Raw genomic sequence first — 25,067 nt, 5'->3', positions numbered from 1 at the left:
AATGTGGATTAACATGAAAAATGTGAGTTTTGCCCAAAGAAATGGAAATCACCTACTCCTGAAATGTTGTAAAGACAATCTACATCATTCAGACTAGGTGCCTGGCGGAATGGCTGGCTATTTGTGATGAAACCAGGTTAAAGTGAAATTGTTCATTTGCAGCTGTCACGAAGGATAAATTGCTTAAAAGTATTAAGGTAAATCAGCCGCTAATGAATTAAATTAATTTTGCTTGATTATAAAGCTGATTTCGCGGCCGGCCATGTAGTATATAGCACAGCCAAGTAGTATGCAACAGCCCACGTAGTACATAGCACAGCCACGTAGTATATAGCACAGCCCATGGAGTATATAGCACAGCCACGTAGTACATTGCACAGCCCGCGTAGTACATTGCACAGCCCGCGTAGTACATTGCACAGCCCGCGTAGTACATTGCACAGCCCGCGTAGTACATTGCACAGCCCGCGTAGTACATTGCACAGCCCGCGTAGTACATTGCACAGCCCGCGTAGTACATTGCACAGCCCGCGTAGTACATTGCACAGCCCGCGTAGTACATTGCACAGCCAGCGTAGTACATTGCACAGCCAGCGTAGTACATTGCACAGCCCGCGTAGTACATTGCACAGCCCGCGTAGTACATTGCACAGCCCGCAAAGTATATTGCACAGCCCGCGAAGTATATTGCACAGCCCGCGTAGTATATTGCACAGCCCGCGTAGTATATTGCACAGCCCGCGTACTATATTGCACAGCCCGCGTACTATATTGCACAGCCCGCGTACTATATTGCACAGCCCGCGTAGTATATTGCACAGCCCGCGTAGTATATTGCACAGCCCGCGTAGTATATTGCACAGCCCGCGTAGTATATTGCACAGCCCGCGTAGTATATTGCACAGCCAGCGTAGTATATTGCACAGCCCGCGTAGTATATTGCACAGCCCGCGTAGTATATTGCACAGCCCGCGTAGTATATTGCACAGCCCGCGAAGTATATTGCACAGCCCGCGAAGTATATTGCACAGCCCGCGTAGTATATTGCACAGCCCGCGTAGTATATTGCACAGCCCGCGTAGTATATTGCACAGCCCGCCTAGTATATTGCACAGCCCGCCTAGTATATTGCACAGCCCGCGTAGTATATTGCACAGCCCGCGAAGTATATTGCACAGCCCACGTAGAATATTGCACAGCTCACGTAGTATATTGCACAGCCCACGTAGTATATTGCACAGCCCCGTAGTATATTGCACAGCCCACGTAGTATATTGCACAGCCCACGTAGTATATTGCACAGCCCACATAGTATATAGCAATGTGGGCACCATATCACTGTTAAAAAAAAGAATTAAAATAAAAAAGTTATATACTCACCATCCGTTGGCCCCGGATCCAGGCGAAGCTTTTACCGATGCTCCTCGCGCGCTCCGGTCCCAGGAGTGCATTGCGGTCTCACGAGACCACCACGTCATCATCTCGCGAGATCGCAATGCATGGAGCGGTCACCGGCACGTCGCAAGGAGCGGTAAAGGCCTGTTCTGGATCCGAGGGGCTGACGGACGGTGAGTATATAACAATTTTTTTTTTTTATTATTATTTTTAACATTAGATCTTTTTACTATTGATGCTGCATAGGCAGCATCAATAGTAAAACGTTGGTCACACAGGGTTAATAGCAGCGTTAACGGAGTGCGTTACAAAGCGGCATAACGTGGTCCGTTGCCATTAACCGTGTGAGCGATGAGTGGAGGGGAGTATGGAGCGGGCACTGACTGCGGGGAGTAGGGAGCGGCCATTTTGCCGCCGAACTGTGCCCATCGCTGATTGCTTGTGGCAAAACAGCCACGACCAATCAGCGACTTGGGATTTCCGTTACACAGACAGACAGAAAGACAGACAGACGGAAGTGACCCATAGACAATTATATAGTAGATATGACACCCTATCTGTTCCACTCATGCTATTTTTTGTGATACAACATTTTCTCCAATTACTTTTATCATAGTGTTATCCATCATCAATTTCTTTTTCAGCTATACATGATTTAGGGTTTCTGGTGTCCTTAACCAGTTCTAGGGCTCAATAGGGTAGTCAAGGGATATTTGTCATTGAGCAGGGGAGCCATATCGTCCATATTAGAGTGCCAACCTCCATGGATAGGCCCTTGATGCCTGTTTTATCTCACTATCTTACAGCAGTTATCCCTGTTTCAGGTTAATTTTTATACTAGCTGAAGAGCCCGGCGTTGCCTGGGCATAGTAAATATCTGTGGTTAGTTATAGCACCTCACTTCTCTTATTTTCCCATCACACCTCTCATTTTCCCAATCACATCTCTCATTTTCTCCCTCACACCTCTCATTTTCTCCCTCACTCCTCTCATTCCCCCCTAACACTTGTCATTTCGACCTCACATCTGTCATTTTCCGATCACTCCACTATTTTCCCTCACTCCTCTCATTTTGCACTCACACCTTTTCATTTTCACCTCACACCTCTCATTTTCACCTCAGTATATACATGTTTGTCATCTCCCTTATATATAGTATACACCTGTATGTCATCTCCTGTATATAGTATATACCTGTATGTAATCTCCCCTGTATATAGTATATACCTGCTGTGTGTCATCTCCCCTGTATATAGTATATACCTGTATGTCATCTCCTTCTATATATAGTATATACCTGTATGTCATCTCCTCCTGTATATAGTATATACCTGTGTGTCATCTCCCCTGTATATAGTATATATCTGTGTGCAATCTCCTCCTGTATATAGTATATACCTGTATGTCATCTTCTATATATAGCATATACCTGTATGTCATCTCCTCCTGTATATAGTATATACCTGTAGGTCATCTGCTCCTGTATATAGTATATACCTGTGTGTCATCTCCTCCTGTATATAGTATATACATGTATGTCATCTCCTCCTGTATATAGTATGTACCTGTATGTCATCTCCTCCTCTATATAGTATATACTTGTGTGTCATCTCCTCCTGTATTAGACCTCGTTCACAAGTTATTTGCTCAGTATTTTTACCTCAGTATTTATAAGCTAAATTGGCAGCCTGATAAATCCCCAGCCAACAGGAAGCACACATACACATAATAGACAGGTCATGTGACTGACAGCTGCCATATTTCCTATATGGTACATTTGTTGCTCTTGTAGTTTGTCTGCTTATTAATCAGATTTTTATTTTTGAAGGATAATACCAGACTTGTGTGTGTTTTAGGGCGAGTTTCGTTTGTCAAGTTGTGTGTGTTGAGTTGCGTGTGGCGACATGCATGTAGCGACTTTTGTGAGATGAGTTTTGTGTGGCAACATGCGTGTAGCAACTTTTTGTGTGTCGAGTTGCATGTGACAGGTTAGTGTAGCAAGTTGTGTGCAGCAAGTTTTGCGCATGGCGAGTTTTGCGCGTGGCGAGTTTTATGTGTGGTGCCTTTTGAGTATGTGCAAGTTTTGTGTGAGGCAACTTTTGCATGTGTTGCAACTTTTGTGCATGTGGCAATTTTTCCGCGTGTGCAAGTTTTGCGTGTGGCGAGTTTTCCATGAGGTGAGTTTTGCACTTGTGGCGAGTTTTGCAAGAGCCTAGCTTTTGCATGTAGCGAGTTCTGCGCGTGGCGATTTTTGAGCGGCGACTTTTGTGTTTCGACTTTTATGTGGCGAGGTTGGTGTATTTGTGGTGAAATGTGTGCTGAGGGTAATATGTGTTCAAGCACGTGGTAGTGTGTGGCGCATTTTGTGTGTATGTTCATATCCCCGTGTGTGGTGAGTATCCCATGTCGGGGCCCCACCTTAGCAACTGTACGGTATATTCTCTTTGGCACCATCGCTCTCATTCTTTAAGTCCCCCTTGTTCACATCTGGCAGCTGTCAATTTGCCTCCTACACTTTTCCTTTCATTTTTTCCCATTATGTAGATAGGGGCAAAATTGTTTGATGAATTGGAAAGTGCGGGGTAATAATTTTACCTTACAACATAGCCTATGACGCTCTCGGGGTCCAGACGTTTGACTGTAAAATTTTGTGGCTGTAGCTGCGTCCTGGCTAGCGATATCGTCCAGTGTGACATGCAGCAGCGATCAGGCCCCTGCTGTGATGTCGTTGGTCGGGGAAGAAAGTCCAGAACTTTGTTTCGTCGCTGGATCTCCCGCTGACATCGCTGAATTGGCGTGTGTGACGCCGATTCAGCGATGTCTTCGCTGGTAACCAGGGTAAACATCTGGTTACTAAGCGCAGGGCCGCGCTTCGTAACCCGATGTTTACGCTGGTCATCATCGTTAAAGTAAAAAAAACAACCACTACATACTTACCTACCGCTGTCTGTCCCCAGCGCTCTGCTTCTCTGCACTCCTCCTGTACTGGCTGCGAGCACAGCGGCCGGAAAGCAGAGCGGTGACGTCACCGCTCTGCTTTCCGGCTGACCGGCGCTCACAGCCAGAGCAGAGAAGCCCAGCGCCAGGGACAGACAGCGGTAGGTAAGTATGTAGTGGTTGTTTTTTTTACTTTAACGATGGTAACCAGGGTAAACATCGGGTTACTAAGCGCGGCCCTGCGCTTAGTAACCCGATGTTTACCCTGGTTACCGACATTGTTGGTCGCTGGAGAGCTGTCTGTGTGACAGCTCTCCAGCGACCAAACAGCGACGCTGCAGCGATCCGGATCGTTGTCGGTATCGCTGCAGCGTCGCTTAGTGTGACGGTACCTTTAGGCATTTATACAAGAAGGTTTATTAATACAAGAAGGTATCTACATAATAAACTATATCCAGTTTAGCCAAGAGACGAGCTTCATCTAGTTTTATTATATAAAGAGGCCTACAATTGAAAGGTAAACAGCATATCTCCTTAACTATCTTTCTCACCCTTTAGGCATCTTTTTCACTCCCCTGCCATTGTTGGGCGCAATAGGGCAGACAGGGAGAGCCATCGCCGAGTGGGGGCGCCAGAGCGCAGGATATAAGGTGCCGTAGTAGAGAGCAAGACGTGCACTCTCGCTATTTGTGGTGCAGACTGAACATGGAGGAATCCTCCAGAATATAGTCCTGGACAACAACAGTCGCACTCAAAAACGAAGTCTTTTAAATTTCTTTGCCAAACAAACGTGGTTTTTTATTGTGAGCAAACACCAAATTTAGAGTTATCACCGCAGTATTTCAAAGTTTCAGGGTAACGTTTCGACCCACCGGGTCTTTCTCAAACCCCACTTTAACAAGTAGAAACCGAGAAGGGCACAGATCCCTGGAGAGATGCAGGAGTCCCGTTAGGGGCTGAAATATGGCTGTAGCAGGTGTCTGCACACCACCACCGCAGACACCTGCTACAGCCATATTTCAGCCCCTAACGGGACTCCTGCATCTCTCCAGGGATCTGTGCCGGTGGGTCGAAACGTTACCCTGAAACTTTGAAATACTGCGGTGATATCTCTAAATTTGGATATAGGGTGCCAACCTCCGCTGTCAGGCAGGGTGAGATAGGTTACATATAGGGACAGGCACCTCCCCTTGGTGCCTCTGTATTTTATTACATTGGTGGTGGTGTTTATTCACGTTTGGGTATTTATATTGTATTTGCATTGTTTTAGATATCTAATATATAAAGCTGAATGTGTGTATGTGTGTATGTATGTCCGGGATTGGCATCTGCACCGTCGCAGCTACAGCCACAAAATTTTGCCCCTATCTACATAATGGGGAAAAGTGAAAGGAAAAGTGTTGGAGGCGTCGAAGCTACAGCCACAAAATTTTGCACAGTCACACGTCTGGACCCCGAGAGCGTCATAGGCTATGTTGTGAGGCGAAATTTTAACCCCGCGCGTTCCAATTCACCAAACAATTTTGCCCCTATCTACATAATGGGGAAAAAAGTGAAAGGAAAAGTGTTGGAGGCGTCGAAGCTACAGCCACAAAATTTTGCACAGTCACACGTCTGGACCCCGAGAGCGTCATAGGCTATGTTGTGAGGCGAAATTTTAACCCCGCGCGTTCCAATTCACTAAACAATTTTGCCCCTATCTACATAATGGGGAAAAAAGTGAAAGGAAAAGTGTTGGAGGCGTCGAAACTACAGCCGCCAAATCTTGCACAGTCACACGTCTGGATCCCGAGAGCGTCATAGACTATGTTGTGAGGTGAAATTATAACCCCGCGCTTTCCAATTCACCAAACAATTTTGCTCCTATCTACATAATGGGAAAAAATGAAAGGAAAAGTGTAGGAGGCAAATTGACAGCTGCCAGATGTGAACAAGGGGGACGTAAAGAGTGAGAGCGATGGCGCCAAAGAGTATATACCGTACAGTTGCTAAGGTGAGGCCCCGACATGGGATACTCACCACACACGGGGATATGAACACACACACAAAATGCGCCACACACTACCACGTGCTTGAACACATATCACCCTCAGCACACATTTCACCACACATACGCCAACCTCGCCACATAAAAGTCGAAACACAAAAGTCGCCGCTCAAAACTCGCCACGCGCAGAACTCGCCACATGCAAAAACTAGGCTCTTGCAAAACTCGCCACAAGTGCAAAACTCACCTCATGGAAAACTCGCCACATGCAAAACTTGCACACGCGGAAAAATTGCCACATGCACAAAAGTTGCAACACATGCAAAATTTGCCTCACACGAAACTTGCACATACTCAAAAGGCACCACACACAAAACTCGCCACGCGCAAAACTCGCCATGCGCAAAACTTGCTGCACACAAGTTGCTACACTAACCTGTCACATGCAACTCGACACACAAAAAGTTGCTACACGCATGTTGCCACACAAAACTCATCTCACAAAAGTCGCTACATGCATGTCGCCACACGCAACTCAACACACACAACTTGACAAACGAAACTCGCCCTAAAACACACACAAGTCTGGTCTTATCCTTCAAAAATAAAAATCTGATTAATAAGCAGACAAACTACAACAAATGTACCATATAGGAAATACGGCAGCTGTCAGTCACATGACCTGTCTATTATGTGTATGTGTGAGCTAATATATACTGCCAGGGGGAGGGCTTCCTGTTGGCTGGGGTTTATCAGGCTGCCAATTTAGCTTACAAATACTGAGGTAAAAATACTGAGCAAATAACGTGTGAACGAGGTCTAATACAGGAGGAGATGACACACAGGTATATACTATATACAGGGGAGATGACACATAGATATATACTATATACAGGAGGAGATGACATACAGGTATATACTATATACAGGAGGAGATGACAAACAGGTATATACTATATACAGGAGCAGATGACCTACAGGTATATACATACAGGTATATGCTATATATAGAAGATGACATGCAGGTATATACTATATACAGGAGGAGATGACACACAGATATATACTATATACAGGGGAGATGACACAGGTATATACTATATACAGGAGGAGATGACATACAGGTATATACTATATATAGAAGGAGATGACATTCAGGTATATACTATATATAGGGGAGATGACACACAGCAGGCATATAATATATACAGGGGAGATGACATACAGGTATATACTATATACAGGAGATGACATACAGATGTATACTATATATAAGGGAGATGACAAACATGTATATACTGAGGTGATGAGGTGAAAATGAGAGGTGTGAGGTGAAAATGAAAAGGTGTGAGTGCAAAATGAGAGGAGTGAGGAAAAATAGTGGAGTGATCAGAAAATGACAGATGTGAGGTTGAAATGACAAGTGTTAGGGGGGAATGAGAGGAGTGAGGGAGAAAATGAGAGATGTGAGGGAGAAAATGAGAGATGTGAGGGGGAAAATGAAAGATGTGATTGGGAAAATGAGAGGCGTGATGGGAAAATAAGAGAAGTGAGGTGCTATAACTAACCACAGATATTTACTATGCCCAGGCAACGCCAGGCTCTTCAGCTAGTATTCAATAAAATTGGAGTTTTATACTCATACATTAGAGCCCAGCGGTGATTATAAGATTAGATACTCTAACTGACAATCTTTATACTGTGAAATTTAAATATATTTAATGGTGTACAATAACAAAAATTGTATTGCGGTACAGTGTTAGCCAGAAAAATCGATGTGAAAACTTTTCTGCCCAATAATGACAGAAGTATTCTAGGAGTGATACCTTTATTGGCTAACCAGAAAATAATATGTTTGCAAGCTTTCAGAGCACAGTGGCTCCTTCTTCAGGCAAGATTACAAATAGATTAATAAGAAACAAGCACAACATTTAGAGAATACTACAGCAGGACATTTGTTCATGGGGGTGGGAAAGTGTGATGCCTCCTAAAGCCAAGGTAATCAAATTAGGCATTTTTTTACAAATGGAGAGGCAGTGGGAATAATGTTCTTAGTTATCCTGACTCCATCTGGTGGAGGTGTGAATTGTATCCATGTAGTGACTCATAAATCCAGGTGTTAAATTGAGTCCTAGTGTTAACGAATTGAACATCATCATCATCAGTTTGAATTCCCAAATTTTTCTTTCCCTGTAGTCCTTAAAATGACCAGATGAAATGATGATAGGGGCCTCATATCTTCATACGCTGACGTCCTTATCTTGCCGCAGAACCGGCACAAGCGTACTTTGTCTTTCCTGCTGAGGGCAGAGCAAAGTACTGCAGTGCGCAGGTGCCAGAAAAGGTCAGAGAGGCCCGGCGCCTGCGCACTGCAGTACTTTGCTCTGCCCTCAACATGGCAGACAAAGTGCACCTGCGCAGGAGCCGCAGCAAGACGACAAGAAGAGGACATCATCGTATGAAGATAGGGGGCGCTGGACCCAGACCGCGACGCCCATCGGACCAGACCGCAGCGGGACCGCCCCTGGGTGAGTATAATATAACCTTTATTTCTCATCTTTCAGGTTACATCGGGGGCTTATCTACAGCGATACAGAATGCTGCAGATAAGCCCCTGATGCCAGTGGCCGCAGCTCATATACGATTTTGAGGGTGACAGATTCCCTTTAAAAGAATCCCCCCGAAGTGGTGCACATCCTGATCAATGTGTCGTTCGTATATGAGGTTCATACAGCGAGCTATGTATAAAAATGGTCGGTCACAGCTCTAAGAAAGGGGATGATTCAGCCCCTGAGTGAGGTCACCACGGGTGGAGTGCGTAGGTTTTGGGCTGGGAGATGAGTGAGACATCAGTCTTCACTAGTCGTTTGACCGGGGACTAGCTGCAACACAGGTGTGATGCATCTAGATGTGTCGCCCATCCCCCACAGCACACGGTTAGTCATGAGATGAAATGATATGAACGAAATGTAAGTGTTTTTCAACTTTAATCCCATTTTATTTGTAATTGTACAGAACATACAACTTGTCTACTTTTAGAATACTTTTTATACTTCTGTAAACACTGCCTACCTTTTTTGTAGTAAAATACACTGCTCAAAAAATAAAGGGAACACAAACAGCAGAATATAACTCCAAGTAAATCAAACTTCTGTGAAAACAAACTGTTCATTTAGGAAGCAACACTGTTTTACAATCAATTTCACATGCTGTTGTGCAAATTGAATAGACAACAGATGGAAATTATTACCAATTATCAAGACACACTCAATAAAAGGAGTGGTTCTGCAGGTGGGGACCACAGACCACATCTCAGTACCAATGCTTTCTGGCTGATGTTTTGGTCACTTTTGAATGTTGGTTGTGCTTTCACACTCGTGGTAGCATGAGACAGACTCTACAACCCACACACGAGGCTCAGGTAGTGCAGCTCATCCAGGATGGCACATCAATGTGAGCTGTGGAAGGTTTGTTTTGTCTGTCAGCGTAGTGTCCAGAGGCTGGAGGCGCTACCAGGAGACAGGCCAGTGCACCAGGAGACCTGGAGGGGGCCGTAGGAGGGCAACAACCCAGCAGCAGGACTGCTACCTCAGCCTTTGTGCAAGGAGGAACAGGAGCACTGCCAGAGCCCTGCAAAATGACGTCCAGCAGGCCACAAATATGCATTCGTCTGCACAAACGGTTGTAAACCGACTCCATGAGGATGGAATGAATGCCCGACGTCCACAGATGGAAGGTGTTTTCACAGCCCAACACCGTGCAGGACGCTTGGCATTTGCCACAGAACAACAGGATTGGCACATTCGCCACTGGCGCCCTGTGCTCTTCACAGATGAAAGCAGGTTCACACTGAGCTCATGTGACAGACGTGACAGAGGCTGGAGACGCTGTGGAGAGCGACCTGCTGCCTGCAACATCCTTCAGCATGACCAGTTTGGCAGTGGGTCAGTAATGGTGTGGGGTAGCATTTCTTTGGAGGGCCGCACAGCCCTCCATGTGCTCGCCAGAGGTAGCCTGACTGCCATTAGGTCTCGAGATGAGATCCTCAGACCCCTTGTGAGACCATATGGTGGTGCAGTTGGCCCTGGATTCCTCCTAATGCAAGACAATACCAGACCTCATGTGGCTGGAGTGTGCCAGCAGTTCCTGCAAGATAAAGGCATTGAAGCCCCAGACCTGAATCCGATTGAACACATCTAGGGCATCATGCCTCGCACCATCCACCAACATCACATTGCAGCACAGACTGTCCAAGAGTTGGTGGATGCTTTAGTCCAGGTCTGGGAAGAGATCACTCAGGAGACATTCCACCGCCTCATCAGGAGCATGCCCAGGCGTTGTAGGGAGGTCATACAGGCACGTGGAGGCCACACACACTACTGAGCATCATTTCCTTGTCTTGAGGCATTTCCACTAAAGTTGGATTAGCCTGAAACTTCATTTTACACTTTGATATTAAGCATCATTGCAACTCCAGACCTCCGTCGGATATTAGTTGTGATTTACATTGATCATTTTTAGTTTTTTTTTGTTCTCAACACATTCCACTATGTAATGAATAAAGATTTACAACTGGAATATTTCATTCAGTGATATCTAGGATGTTTAATTTTAGTGTTCCCTTTATTTTTTGAGCAGTGTATATAAAATTACTAGCTTTGTCTCAACTTGCTCAATAACGTAATGTCACGACCTCTGAAGTGAATTACACTACAAATTTGGGTGGGCTCCGGACCCGTTCTTAATTAAGAAATCGGAGCTGGTGGCAGCGGCTTTGTCCTGTGCGTTTGGGAGGCTTTGTAGCGACGGCGGCATTGATAATTATTGTTCCCGCTTGAGTGGGAGTAGTTATATTGCCCTCGCTGCAGTGTGCACACTATTAGCATTCTCTTGATGAGCTTCAAGAGGTAGACACCGGGAATGGTTTTCACTTCACAGGGGTGCCCTGTCAGGTTTAATAAGTAGGATTTATTGCCTTATAAATGGGGTTGGGACCATCAGTTGTGTTGTGCACAAGTCTGGTAGATACACAGCTGATAGTCCTACTGAATAGACTGTTAGAATTTGTATTATGGCAAGAAAGAAGCAGCTAAGTAAAGAAAAACAAGTGGCCATCATTACTTTAAGAAATGAAGATCAGTCAGTCCAAAAAATTGGGAAAACTTTGAAAGTGTCCCCAAGTGCAGTGGGACTATCAGCTGTGTATCCACCAGACTTCTGCACAACACAACTGATGGTCCCAACCCAATTTATAAGGCAAGAAATCCCACTTATTAAACCTGACAGGGCACCCCTGTAAAGTGAAAACCATTCCCGGTGACTACCTCTTGAAGCTCATCAACAGAATGCCAAGAGTGTGCAAAGCAGTTTTCAAAGCAAAAGGCAGCTACTTTGAAGAACCTAGAATATAAGACATAATTTCAGTTGTTTCACACTATTTTGTTAAGTATATAATTCCACATGTGTTAATTCATAGTTTTGATGCCTTTAGTGTGAATGTACAATTTTCATAGTCATGAAAATACAGAAAAATCTTTAAATGAGGTGTGTCCAAACTTTTTGTCTCTACTGTATATATAGCATGCTAGGTGTCTCCGCTGAGGAAGGAAACACAATTTTCCAAAACATTTAAGGATTAGGACTGGCGGATCGCACAGACTTACATGAACTGTGACGTTACTCGCTGCTGTACCTGTGGCCGCATTACCACACTGGGGGCCAAGAAATCCACCATCCCCCGTCACCCTAGTGCATCCTATCATACTGGGCATAGATGTACTCTGGTTCAAGGACAATACAGGTCCGTCACGTCTAGTCCTGCCTTACCAGTGAGGGTGTGTGGACTCTACCTCCCCCCCCCCCCTTCTCTAGTGCACTATATTGAATTCCATACGGAAGTACTGCAGCTCCAAGCCTTAACAGGCACATCTTATGCGTTACAACGCTACCCCTGGCTATTCAATTATTTGCCATCTGTCTTCATCTCTATGCACCTCATTGTTGAGGATACCGGTGCGCCTTCCTGGGACACCATAGTGACAGGATTTACACTAGAAAGATTGCCCACCTGCTTTCCTTTTCTGCCATTTGTGTACGCACTTCTGGAAACCAAGTAACCCCATGAATAAGACCCCGATGGGTCGAAACGTTGGGTTTGGTCTAATCTGAATTTACTGTGCTTCTGTTTATTCCATAGCAACTTTTTTTTTTATTGTAATAAACTTGTTGAACACTTTTTGCATCATATTGAGTCTGAGTGTGCGGTAATTTTTTGGTTACATAACGGCAGGGCGGGCAAATTACACTGATCTCCATACTTCAATTTATATAAATTACCTATTTGCAGCCAGGTTTGTCACCTACCCCAAAGCTTTCTATTCAGTGCGCACACACAGCACTTTTTTGTTTTTATTGGTGTTCATATACATATATATCCATTGTGCTGTTGATGTATACATATAGTTTTTTGTAATTTAGCACAATTGTTGTGGGTCCTACGTGTTCCTGGGAAGGACATCCAAGCGCAAAGGTATACATAAACCTATTTATGGTTTCTTGAGTGCATCTTATTTAAGTTTGCACACATTTGACAGCGTGTGCGACATACCTTTTTGCAGCTTTTGTTTTTTTTTAGCCACTACATGCAGGACACTACAGCAAATCAAAATGTATTTGAACAGAGCAGCTCCTTAATAAAAGGCTGGAGCTTCAGCCCTTGATTCTGTGGATAGTCAGAGGTTGTAAAGGTCAGAAATCACTAACTTTTATCAGCCTGTGTCCACCAGTGAGCAATCAAGTGATAAAATGGGAAGTATCATGATTTTTAAGGCGGAGTAAAATGTTCGTTGGCCATTACGAAATTGGACAATATTAGATGCCCTACTAATAATGTAGCATTCCTGTGCAGCAGCTTTTCTTGTCTTACGCTTGTCCCACATTGTCTGTCCTCCTGTCATTCATCATTTTTAAATGAATATTTACTGCTCAGCAATTCTACTTCTCTCACATTGCTTTATCACAAAGGGTCTGCCTTTATTGTATGAAGAACAGGAACTGGCATGTAAGATAGTATTAGGTGACAAGCCTATGGTGGAGAACATGTTCCTTAAAGTATCAAATCCAAGAATGGGGCCAAGGTTTGATAATGAGAGGATGAGTGCGAGATACATCTGATTAGAATTAAGGCACGCTATAAAGTCTGGTATGGCAGCCAAAAACCTCCCAACCAGGCCAAGTAGGAGGATGTCAATGTAGAGACCTTTCTAGACCAGATATTGTGAAGAATATTCCCATCATTATACAAGACACACCTTTCCTAGTATGCAAAATACACGATAAGAAGCGGCAGCAGAAATATGTTAGACGTGTTGAAGAGCCAGATTTCTGCACATACAAATTTCAGTTAAAAATAAAAAAAATTGTGTTAGAGATAATATATCATAGAACCCAAATATTCCTGTAGGTCACTTGGATTGTCCCCAACTCTAGCCCTCAAGAGCCTCCTACAGATCATGTTTTAGCACTTAGTACTGCCCAGGTGATGGAATTATCATGTGAAATACTATGGAAATCCTGAAAACATGATCTGTTGGTGGCTCTTGAGGATGAGAGATAAGGAACATTGCTCTATAGGTTCTCCACTATCTGACTGCAATAACATCCTCATCTAGAGGAATGACCCACACATGACCTTTCCCACCTTCCTAGAGTGGTTGACAGGCTTCCCTATTGCACTGACATAATGTCTCTAGCTCATGAATAATCCATATTGATCACATGTAGTATACACCATAGTATGGCATTGATTGTGCAGAATATCATTACAAAGGAATATTGCATAAATCCAAAGCAAACAGGCCCATGTAGCCCCCCATACACATTCCTTGATCTGGGTCTCTATTACAAATCTGAAGTTAGAGAGAATTAAGATTTATTGCAAGTCCATTAGTACTGCCACATTATGACGGAAAGCCAACATAGATATTACCAAACACCACTGTACCAAGAACAGTATCACCATCAACACTGCAACATGAGAGAATACCACCAGACCATAGCCACATATTACCAGCATTAACAGTACTGATAAACCCAAAACATAGATTCTAACCAAAACTACTGTACTAAGACTGATATTACACCATAAAGTGTATGTGATGGTGGAGATCAGTGACGATCTTTCGGATCACAGTCGTTTACCTTAATTTTTCCATATGGCCTAGACCTCTCCTTCCATTCATAATAATGACCCCTGTAAGATAGCGCTTACTGCGTGTCTTGGGGGACACTCGCTTGGCAACGGGATAAACGCACACAGGCACGATTTTTTTCACATAAACAGTCTTATTTCGGTTTATTTTGACATCAGCATAAACCGCACCTCAGGAACTGGGTAACATGCAACAGCATATGTACACCGTCCGCTACACATTCGGCTCTATAGTGGACCCACATTCCCTCACTGACCCCGGTCAGCATAACACGGATTACCGTCCGTTACCTGTTGGCGTCCATCACACAGGTTCCCGGATGCCTCTGATCCTCAGAGGTATCCCACAGACGTCTCTCACTGACCCCCGTCAGTATAACTCACGGTTATCAGACCGTCCACTCCGGAGGCATCTAACAGGCTTCCTTGCTCTGGCTCAGACTAGCCTGCACTCACTCCCATATGCCAAACACACCTCTATTACATAGTTGTAACCACACCCAGGTACCTATCACAAGGCCAGTCAGGTGAGCGTGACATCACCGCAGGTCCTCAAACACACACTCACCTTACGTATTCAGACACACCTCCTTGGGTGGGTATGTAGCTGACTGGACCCATCCATCTCTCCAAGTCACCTGGAAGCCTTCCCAATGTAAAACAAATCCCTCAGCAGAAGATCTGCTGAGCAAAACACGCCCAGCCTTCCATCACAGGGCCACCCACCTTTGTGATACATACCGCCCATTAATCACATGACCAGTCGCCATACCACACCCCCCATTGTGCCTCCTTATAGTAATAACCCTCCATTGCGCCTCCTTATAGTAATGACCCTCCATTGCGCCTCCTTATAGTAATGACCCTCCATTGCGCCTCCTTATAGTAATGACCCTCCATTGTGCCTCCTTAAAGAAATAACCCTTCATTGCACCTCCTTTTAGTAATGACCCTCCATTGTGCCTCTTTATAGTAATGACCATCTATTGCGCTTCCTTATATAGTAATGACCCTCCATTGAGCCTCCCTGTGGTAATGACCCTCCTTTGTGCCACCTTATAATAATGACCCTCCATTGTGCCCCCTTATAGTAATGACCCTTCATTGTGCCTCCTTAAAATAATGACCCTCCATTGTGCCCCCTTATAGTAATGATCCTTCATTGTGCCTCCTTATAATAATGACCCTCCATTGTGCCCCCTTATAGTAATGACCCTTCATTGTGCCTCCTTATAATAATGACCCTCCATTGTGCCCTCTTATAGTAATGACCCTTCATTGTGCCTCCTTATAATGACCCTCCATTGTGCCTCCTTATAGTAATGACTCTCCATTGTGCCTCTTTATAGTAATGACCATCTATTGCGCCTCCTTATAGTAATAACCCTCTATTGAGCCTCCTTGTGGTAATCACCCTGCATTGTGCCTCCTTATAATAATGACCCTCCATTATGCCTCCTTATAGTAATGACCCTCCATTGTGCCTCCTTATAATAATGACCCTCCATTGTGCCTCCTTATAGGAATAACCCTCCATTGCGCCCCTTATAGTAATGACCCTCCATTGTGCCTCCTTATAGTAATGACCCTCCATTGTGCCTCCTTATAATAATGACCCTCCATTGTGCCTCCTTATAGTAATAACCCTCCATTGCGCCCCCTTATAGTAATGACCCTCCATTGCGCCCCCTTATAGTAATGACCCTTCATTGCACCTCCTTATAATAATGACCCTCCATTGTGCATCCTTAAAGTAATGACCCTCAAATAACTTTCAGGTTTTAATTGTTATCAATGGTTGTCGAGTACTAATTTATACTATACAAAAATATAAAAGTTTCATATAGATCAGCACACTGCCATGTGTATTGTCTTTTTTTTTCTAGTGATTTTCTATATTTGTGTAGCACCACAATTTGATACGGCCTGTGTGTCCTCCTCCTTTGCTTACATTACTTAAGGCATCAACATTTTTTTATTATTATCATGTTTTGCAGTGATCAGTTTTTTTCTTTTTGTTTTTTGTTTTTTTTACAGACACTAATGCAACAAAGGCTTCAGTCACCAGATAAATGCAAGAGCAGTATTAAGTCTGTAAAAAAAAAAAAAAAAACACTTCGGTATAAAAATATCACAGATACTATTTATTCATACACTTTAATTTCTCATTCCAAACTAAAAGTACTAAGTGATGCAACACTACAGTTGATGCTGAATATAATAGCTATAAGATTATTATTTCACTTTCATGTACACTGTGTACACAATTACTAGCCAAGTGAGTATTTTGAATATATCGTCATTTTTCTGCAGGTTTTCCAAGTCGCAAGAGGGAAAAAGCTCCCTGAATACGTTAATATCCAAAAAAAGGTGAAGGCAACAGCATCCTCCATCAGTGAAAACACAAGCAATTCTTTAAAAAACAGAGCTGGGCAAAGTGTGTTGTACGGGTCAGAAGAAGCCATTTGGCTATTCCTGTTCTAGCCAAAAGACTGGAAACAGGGGTGCGTGGCACCAAGTGGGCATCCTCTGTCCATCATCTAAGCACTCAGTTCCCTCTTCCAACACGTAGCCTGTGCGTCTGAGAGCACAACATCCAAGATGTCACTATATCACGACTGCTGTAGGGATCCTCAGTAACCTGCACAGACTAAAGCAGTAGGGGAATGGGATTAGGAGAGCAGGTTTTTTTTTTATTTGTTTTGTTTTTTTTCATCAGTATTTGTGGGAAACCGTGGTGACATCATGATATGTGGAGTGCTGTGTAAGGACATAATACTGTGTGGAAGGCTATGTAGGGAAATACTGCGTGGGCACTGTGTAGGGACATCTTATGGTGAAAGGAGCTTTGAAGGAACATCACACTAACAGGCTTTGTGTGGGCATTATACTGTATGGGGGTCAATGTACATACATAATACCGCATGGGGTGCGGTGTTGGGGCATCATACTGTGAGAGGGGTTTTGAGGGGACATTTTACTGTGTTAAGGGCTTTGTGGGGACATCATTGCGTGGGGGCTGTGTGGGGACAACAAATGTGTGGGGGCTGTGTAGGAACAACATACTTTGTGAAGGGCTGTGTAGGAAGAATATACTGTGTGGGGACAACATACTGCATGGGGGCTGTGTGGGGACAACATACTGCATGGAGGGCTGAATGGGGACAACATACTGCATGGAGGGCCATGTGGCAACATCATACTGCGTGGAGGGCTGTGTGAGACATCATACTGTATGAGGGGACTGTGTGGCAAAATTCTGCATGGGGCCTTTTTCTAAGGACATCATACCATGTAATGGGACATCACATTGTGTGAAGGGCTGTGTGGGTAAACATAATATTAAGGGGTGGAAGATCATACCCAGTGAGGAGCTTTGTTAAGACATGATACATTGTGGGGAGATACTGCATGAATGGATTTGTGGGGTTACCATACTACGTGGGGGACTGTGTGGAGACATCAGAGTTTGAAAGGACATCATACTGTTTGAGTGGTTACCGTAAGTGGTGACATTACACTGCATGTGGGGCTATGTGGGAACATCACATTTTGTTGGGAGCGGTTTATCAAAATACAAGGGCTGAATAACAGGAGCAGAACAATTTACTGTTTTTTTTATAAACTAATAAGCAGTAAATTATATGGTTTTCATCAGCTGCTACAAGTAAGAGTACAGGTTACAACAAGACTGCAGTGCGCAGGCGCCGGGCCTCTGACCTTTCCGGCGCCTGCGCACTGCAGTACTATCCTCTGCCCTCAAGAGGGCAGAGCAAAGTACGCCTGCGCTGGAGCCGTGGCTGAAGATCAGAAGAGGACGTCATGGAAAGAAGATGGGAGGCGCCGCAGCGGACCGGAGACGCCCATCCGACCTGACCAGCAGCGGGACCGCCCCTGGGTGAGTATAATATAACGTCTTTTTCTCCTTTTTCAGGTAACATCGGGGGCTTATCTACAGCATTACAAAATACGCGATTTTCGGGGTGACAGGTGCCCTTTAACACTAACAAAGTATAATGTGTCACGAAGAAACAGTCTCAGAATCAAAGGGATATGTGGAAGCGTTCCAGAGTTATTACCTCAAAGTGACGGGTCAGATTAGAGAAATTTGGCCAGATCAGGAAGGTGGAAACTGGGTTAAACAAAAAGAGCTTAAAAAAAAATAAAGCGGGGCTTTTGGTGGTAGCCAAAATATGACCATAAATGATGACCCATTTTGAAGACACTGGTGGCAGTATGACTGTACAAAATAATCACAGAGATGTATATATGGAGTGGAACTTGTGGAAAAAACATTTAGAAATAATAATAAGTTTCTCACAGACGTACATCAGCAAACTGAATGATAAAATGCCTCCGCTGTGCGTCTGAAAACACAGAAAGGACATATTCACCGGGTTTCCCATGGCTCTCTCGCACCAAGAAGTCTCCCTGTTGCTTTAACAGCTCTTGTGCTTCAACTCTTGGTATTGCACCATGGTACCAATCTTGCTCTGACAAAGGCTTCTCGCTGGAGGAAATTACATCAAAGAACTGAAAAAAAAAAAGTATTCTTTTTATAAAGCATATCCATACAGAGTCTTTAAAGGGATTTTCCACTACTAGACAATCCAAGCAATCAATCCAGGGCCCCAATTAAAATCAAATCAGTGGATACTCACTTACTGCAGAGGCGCCACTCCAGCAATGATCCCAAAAAGTGACGGGACTTGCTGTATCACATGCAGGCTGCTTGTTAGCTGCAGTTTTTACCATTTCATCAGAGTGGATGTCCGCCATGACGGGATATTGATGGCACACGTGACACAGAGAGTTGCCTCACCTTCCAGGAACAGCAGTGCCGACATAGCTGGCATGGCGCAGCTGTTGGTGGTGAATACCCGCAGTTCATATTTTTAACTGAAGCCCCGAACTGATTAAGTTGAGATTATCCAGTAATGGTCAACCCCTTTACATTCAATAAATGTGTTCAAAGTTGCACTATAATAATTAATCTAAAATGAATTCTGTAACTAGACTCCTAATATATAGCTGAGATAGTATGACCTTATATATTTGTCCCTCTCTAACTCAAAATTCATGGATTCTCTTGAGGTCATCCAATGTCATGGTGCTCCCCACTGCAAATGACATACATTTACGTTCTCTCAAACACTTACCAGAGACTGTACAAGTTCTCCACAAGAAGCGAGCAAAAAATATTTCAGTGGTTTAAAAATAAAATAGTTTGTGTGATCATTTTCTGAGACCCTAATGTCTTTATTCTCTCGCAGATGGACCTCTGTGAAGGCTCATTTTGTGCTGATGTTTCTATTGATACTATTTTGGGGATGTTGTGATCGCATTTTATTGCATTTTTGGGGAAAATGTATCAACTTTTAAAAAAAATTCTGGAATTTCAACTTTTTTTCACCATTCACTGTATGGAAGAAATATTTTTTACTTTTTATTAGTTTCAGGTGATTTTTCCTATTGTCACTGGGGAAATGGTGAATAATTTTAAATTTAATATTTTTAATTTTCCTTTAATTTATTTGTATATTTCCTACATTTTCATTAGTCCCCTTTGGGGACTTGAGCCTGTTATCGTTTGATTGCCCATACAATATTACAGCAGATTTACCAGGGCAGGTAAAGAGGCCTACAGAAGCCTCATAAAGAGGACTTTTACATGCTTAACTGGCTACTTCATGATAAAGGGGCTGAGGTCCCGAATTAAACTATTTTTTCTCTTCTCCATTGCGAATATATTAGCTTCTACATGTTGGAGTACTTAATTGGAAAGCTTTTTTTCCCTTCTTTTTCTTTTTTTTACACTTAATCACACTTTTCTATCCTCGCTATCTTGGCAGTTACTAACATTACAGCACGGAAATTAGTACGGTTTGACTGTAAAGTCAATACATACAATAATGTGCATCTATCCCATGCATCGGGGAATAATACCTGATGCTTGGCAAAGATCCAGAGCGGTGTATGTGACACGCTGCAGCTCTCCTCTGTCGCCGCTGTAATGCTATTACATCATGAATGACATGACATTGGGGCACTAATGTGGTAGTCTGAGATCAGCGTGGTACAAACAATGCTCATCATGCATCCCAGGTATCATGTCATTATTCCCCGATACCCCAAAAAGATCCACAGCACTGTACCTCCTCTCCGTCCTATAGTGGCAGTAAGCACTAAGAGTGATTATATCTCAGTGAGATAAGGTTAGATCAAATCTGTCTCACTTAATTACACAGAAAAAAATATTCTGGCCTCCTTTGGGAAAATTAGCTTTCCTCCCTGTAGGACACCAACAGTCATCTGTTTGGGCAATGAAATATAGGGGAAAAGCAAACATCCCCACAGAATAATCTCCCCCCAACAACCCCTTTGAAAAATTTAAAAATAAATACAATTTTTTCTTGAGCTCTTCTGCCACTTTAACATAAGCCAGCCAGTTTTAAGTGTAAAAAGTGGTGAATGATCCTCTTTCCATTTCGACATCAGACTTGAAAGAATAAATTAAGGGATTAGACTGATGCGATCTTAGCAAGTCTTGTGCCATGTGCTGTCTATGTAACAGAGCCGGCACTTACACAGAATGGAACATGGAACAGGTTCAGCAAACTAGGGAGTACCAGAGCCACCCAATAAGAGAGAGGCGTGCCGGTGCAGCCGCAACGAGAGAGGGAAACGAGTGTTCCGGGGCAGCCGCCATGAGACAGGGGTGACGGGGCAGCCACCATAAAAGAGAAGGGCGTGCCAGGGCTGCCACCATAAGAGAGAGAGACGGGCGTGCGGGGGCAGCCACCACAAGAGAGAGAGACGGGCTTGCGGGGGCAGCCGCCACAAGAGAGAGAGAGATGGGCGTGCCGGGTCAGCAGCCATAAGAGAGAGAGATGCCAGGGCAGAAGCAACGAGAGAAGGAAACGAGCATGCCAGGGCAGCCGCCATGAGAGAGAGAGACAGGCGTGCCAGGGCAGCCACTACAAGAGAGACGGGCGTGTGGGGCAGCCGTGACGAGAGAGATGGATGTGCAGGGGCAGCCGACAAGAGAGAGACTGGCGTGACGGGGCAGCCACCATAAGAGAGACAGGCGTGCGGGGGCAGCCGCCACAAGAGAGAGAGATGGGCATGCAAGGGCAGCTGCCACAAGAGACACGGGCGAGCTAGGGCAGCCGCCAAAAGAGAGAGATAGGCGAGCCAGGGCAGCTGCAAAAGAGTGAGACGGGTGTGCCTGAACAGCCTCAACAGAGAGAGATGGGCTTGCCAGGGCAGCAGCCACAAGAGAGAGACGGGCGCGCCGGGGCAGCAGCCACAAGAGAGAGGTGGGCGTGCCGATGCAGCAGCCACAAGAGAGAGACGGGCGTGCCGGGGCAGCCACAAGGAGAGAGGTGCATGCCGAGCCCGCCGCAAGGATAGAGGAGCAACCAACTTACAGAATCTGTGTAAACATTTGATACCAGACCAGTAAGTTTAAATTAAGTATGATCTTACCCAAATTCTAAGCTCACTAATCATCATGATTAAATAGTTGATTGATTGGTACAATAGATATGCGCCCAATATATAATCTTGGACACCGATACCCATGTCCAGTTGATCTGCCGCATACGGAGACCAGTGAGAATTTAGTTACCAAAATTAATTTTAATTTAGAGATATGGACACCCTTCGGTTATGTTAACCATCTTTATTGCTGCTTGTATAGTGATCACATCTCTACAGTATATTACTTGGTAAGATAGTAACAGTTTATATCATGCCATAACGTTTCTTATCTCTCGTTTCAGTGCGTCGCTGTTAATTGCTGACTTCACACTGTGCAACTCTCATTCAGCTCAGCTGAAAACAGCCCACGGGTTTCATTTCAACTACAAAAAAAAAAGAAAAAAAAAGATTCTTTTCCTTTTGAACATATAAAAAATACTGCGTAGAGGTGGAGGGAAAGTAAATAAACAGAATAAAAGCGCATTATCCTCTCCTCTGAGCCATTTCTATTTCATCCAGTTCTAGCACATGAAGGCATGCAGATTTTTAAGAGCTCTAGTTTTACGTTTATTTGCATACTGTACAGCTGAATGCTTGCTGAAATGTCAGGAAAGCACATGAAATAGTCAGCAGCTAGGAGCCAAATACTTATCTAACCATGGGCATTGTAGAAATTCCGCGGCTCAGAATGGAGAGCAGTGTGATCTCATTGTAACTCACAAGGACTTTGCATCAAGTGTAGAAAAAAAAGAGAAAGAAAAAAAACAATGGGGCCAATTTATCAATACTTTTATGGAAGAAAACGTGAGTAAAATACTTTGAAAAGTAGTTTTTTTTTTTTTTTTGCGTAACCTGAAGTTTTCACGCCAATTTGAAAGCTGTCAAAATGGGGAGAGCCGAATAGATGACGGGGAAGAAAATGGCATACCAGGCTACCACTGCCTGTCAAATTCAGCAAAGTGATAGTCTATGAGTGGAATAGCATTGCTGGCATGCTAATAATAACATAAGATGTGCTAAAGTCATTAAACAGAACATGCCAGCAGGATTTAGCCCTATAAACTAAAGGCATGGCCAGAATGGGGGATCCGCTCAATGGCTGTTGAGTACTCACCTTATGAAGTTTTCATAAAATGATGTCTTGAGCGTGCTTTGGGGAGAGACGTGGGGGTAGGGTCTTCTTGTTGTCCCCCCCCCCCCCCCCACACCTCTGCTTCTTGATCAGGTCACTGATCATTCACTGACATGCCACCTTCATTATTACAGTTCTGTGCCACCGTCATCATTGTGCGAGAGGTGCTTGGCAGTGTGAGTCTACATCCAGTGTACAGGACTTCAATAAAATGGCGCTGGATGCGGCGCATGCGCAGACCGAGATTTCAGCTCGGTGAACAATTTACTGAGCCAAAATCTCAATCTGCACATTTGCAGGCCATGCCTTTAGTTTGAAGGGCCAAATCCTGCTGACAGGTTGTCTAAGTGGCATGCACCTTTTTAGTTGGTCATGCTTTATATAGAGCGGCTTTATTTTTGATACTTCCTGGTATTTTGCTTTGCCAAAACTATTTATAAAGTCATGTGCAGATTTCATGACGTCCTCTTCTTGTATTCACGCTCCGGCCCTGTTGAGGGCAGAGCAAAGTATTGCAGTGCGCAGGCGCTGGAGCGGTCTGAGAGGCCCGGCTCCTGCACACTGCAGTACTTTGCCCTGCCCTCAACAGGACAGACAAAGTACACATGCGCCGAAGCGTGAATACAAGAAGAGGATGTTATCGTAAGAAGATGGGAGACCGCGACAGACCAGAACTGGACCGGGACCGCCCCTGGGTGAGTATAATATAACCTCTTTTTCTCATCTTTCAGGATACATCGGGGGCTTATCTATAGCATTCCAGAATGCTGTAGATAAGTCCTTGATGCTGGTGGGCTTAGCTCACCTTCGATTTTGGTGGTGACAGGTTCCCTTTAATGCATTTCCACAGCAGTTTTTACCTGACGATTTTCCGTACGTAACCCCTTCACGACATACTGCATATATTTACCTAATACGCCGTGTCAATGCCTTTGATGTGGGCTGACACGCTGAGCCTGCATCTTTCCCCACAAATGACAGCTGATTTAACCAGCTATCACGTGCCTTTAACAGAATCGATCCACCCTTGGCTGTTAAACTGTTAAATCTTGCTGTCAATCTTAGACAACGGCATTTAACAAATGCCGTCAGGAGCGAGCGCCGTTCTATGCTCCCAATGGGTTGCCATGACAGCCAGGAGTCTGCTGATGATCCCCATGCCTGTCATTACTCTCCTCCTGTGGCCGGCATTCAAAGGAGATGGTGATTTCTGCTATACATAACATTACTAAAGCCACATTGCAATAAAATGCAGTAAGAGGGGTCAAATCATCATATCTACCCCAAAATGGTATCAGTAAAGTGTCAGCCCCACAGAGCCTCAGATCATGAAAATGGAGAAGCTACAGGTCTCAGGAAATGGAGAGAAAAGCAAATATTCAAAATTTCCAAATTTTTTTTTTTTTCACCACTAAAATAAAAACTACATATTTGCTATCTGCGTACTTGTACTGACCTGGAGAATCCTATTACCATGTGTAAGGCAGTGACCGGTGTCATATGCGAGGGTCGCTATGTATCCCCCAGGATGTGCTTAGAAGCATATTAGATCCGCTGGAGTGCCCTGTGCTCACAGCAGGTTTGCCTGTGAGACACAGGGAAGAATAAAAGGGAGTGTGAACTGGATCAAGTTATTTGACCCAGATATTATTCAGGAAAACCCGGTATGGGCTTTTATTTTTGAAACGGACTGCAGGAAGGTAGTGGGGCTGGTCCGTTTCCTCCAGCCCAGATCTTATAGTAGCCCATGGCCATAGAATCTGGAGGAAAGAAAAAAAAAACGCTGCAAGAGAGTTTGGGTGTGTCAGTATTGGTCTGGGAGTCAGACCTAGCAGGAGGCTTATGAGGAGCTCTTTCCGTGTGGAGCAACACGGGCCAGGCAGAGCCTAAAAAGCCCGACACCCCAGCGTACACAGTGGTGTAAT

At 44.3% G+C, this 25,067-nt stretch overlaps 1 protein-coding gene across 2 annotated transcripts in view; it reads right to left on the bottom strand.

Annotated features, from left to right (window-relative positions):
- The window catches only part of FER (FER tyrosine kinase), a 485,813-nt gene that overhangs the window by 212,732 nt on the left and 248,014 nt on the right, over window positions 1–25,067 (bottom strand). For both annotated transcript variants that reach the window (XM_069752566.1, XM_069752558.1), the window contains exon 13: window positions 18,858–19,061. In XM_069752566.1, coding sequence (XP_069608667.1) covers window positions 18,858–19,061 — 204 coding nt within the window. The remainder of the gene's footprint in view (window positions 1–18,857; window positions 19,062–25,067) is intronic.

This window comes from Ranitomeya imitator, chromosome 1 (genome assembly GCF_032444005.1).
Source record: "Ranitomeya imitator isolate aRanImi1 chromosome 1, aRanImi1.pri, whole genome shotgun sequence".
In the NCBI taxonomy this organism is placed as follows: Eukaryota; Metazoa; Chordata; class Amphibia; order Anura; family Dendrobatidae; genus Ranitomeya; species Ranitomeya imitator.
This window is presented reverse-complemented; position numbering and strand designations above follow the sequence as displayed.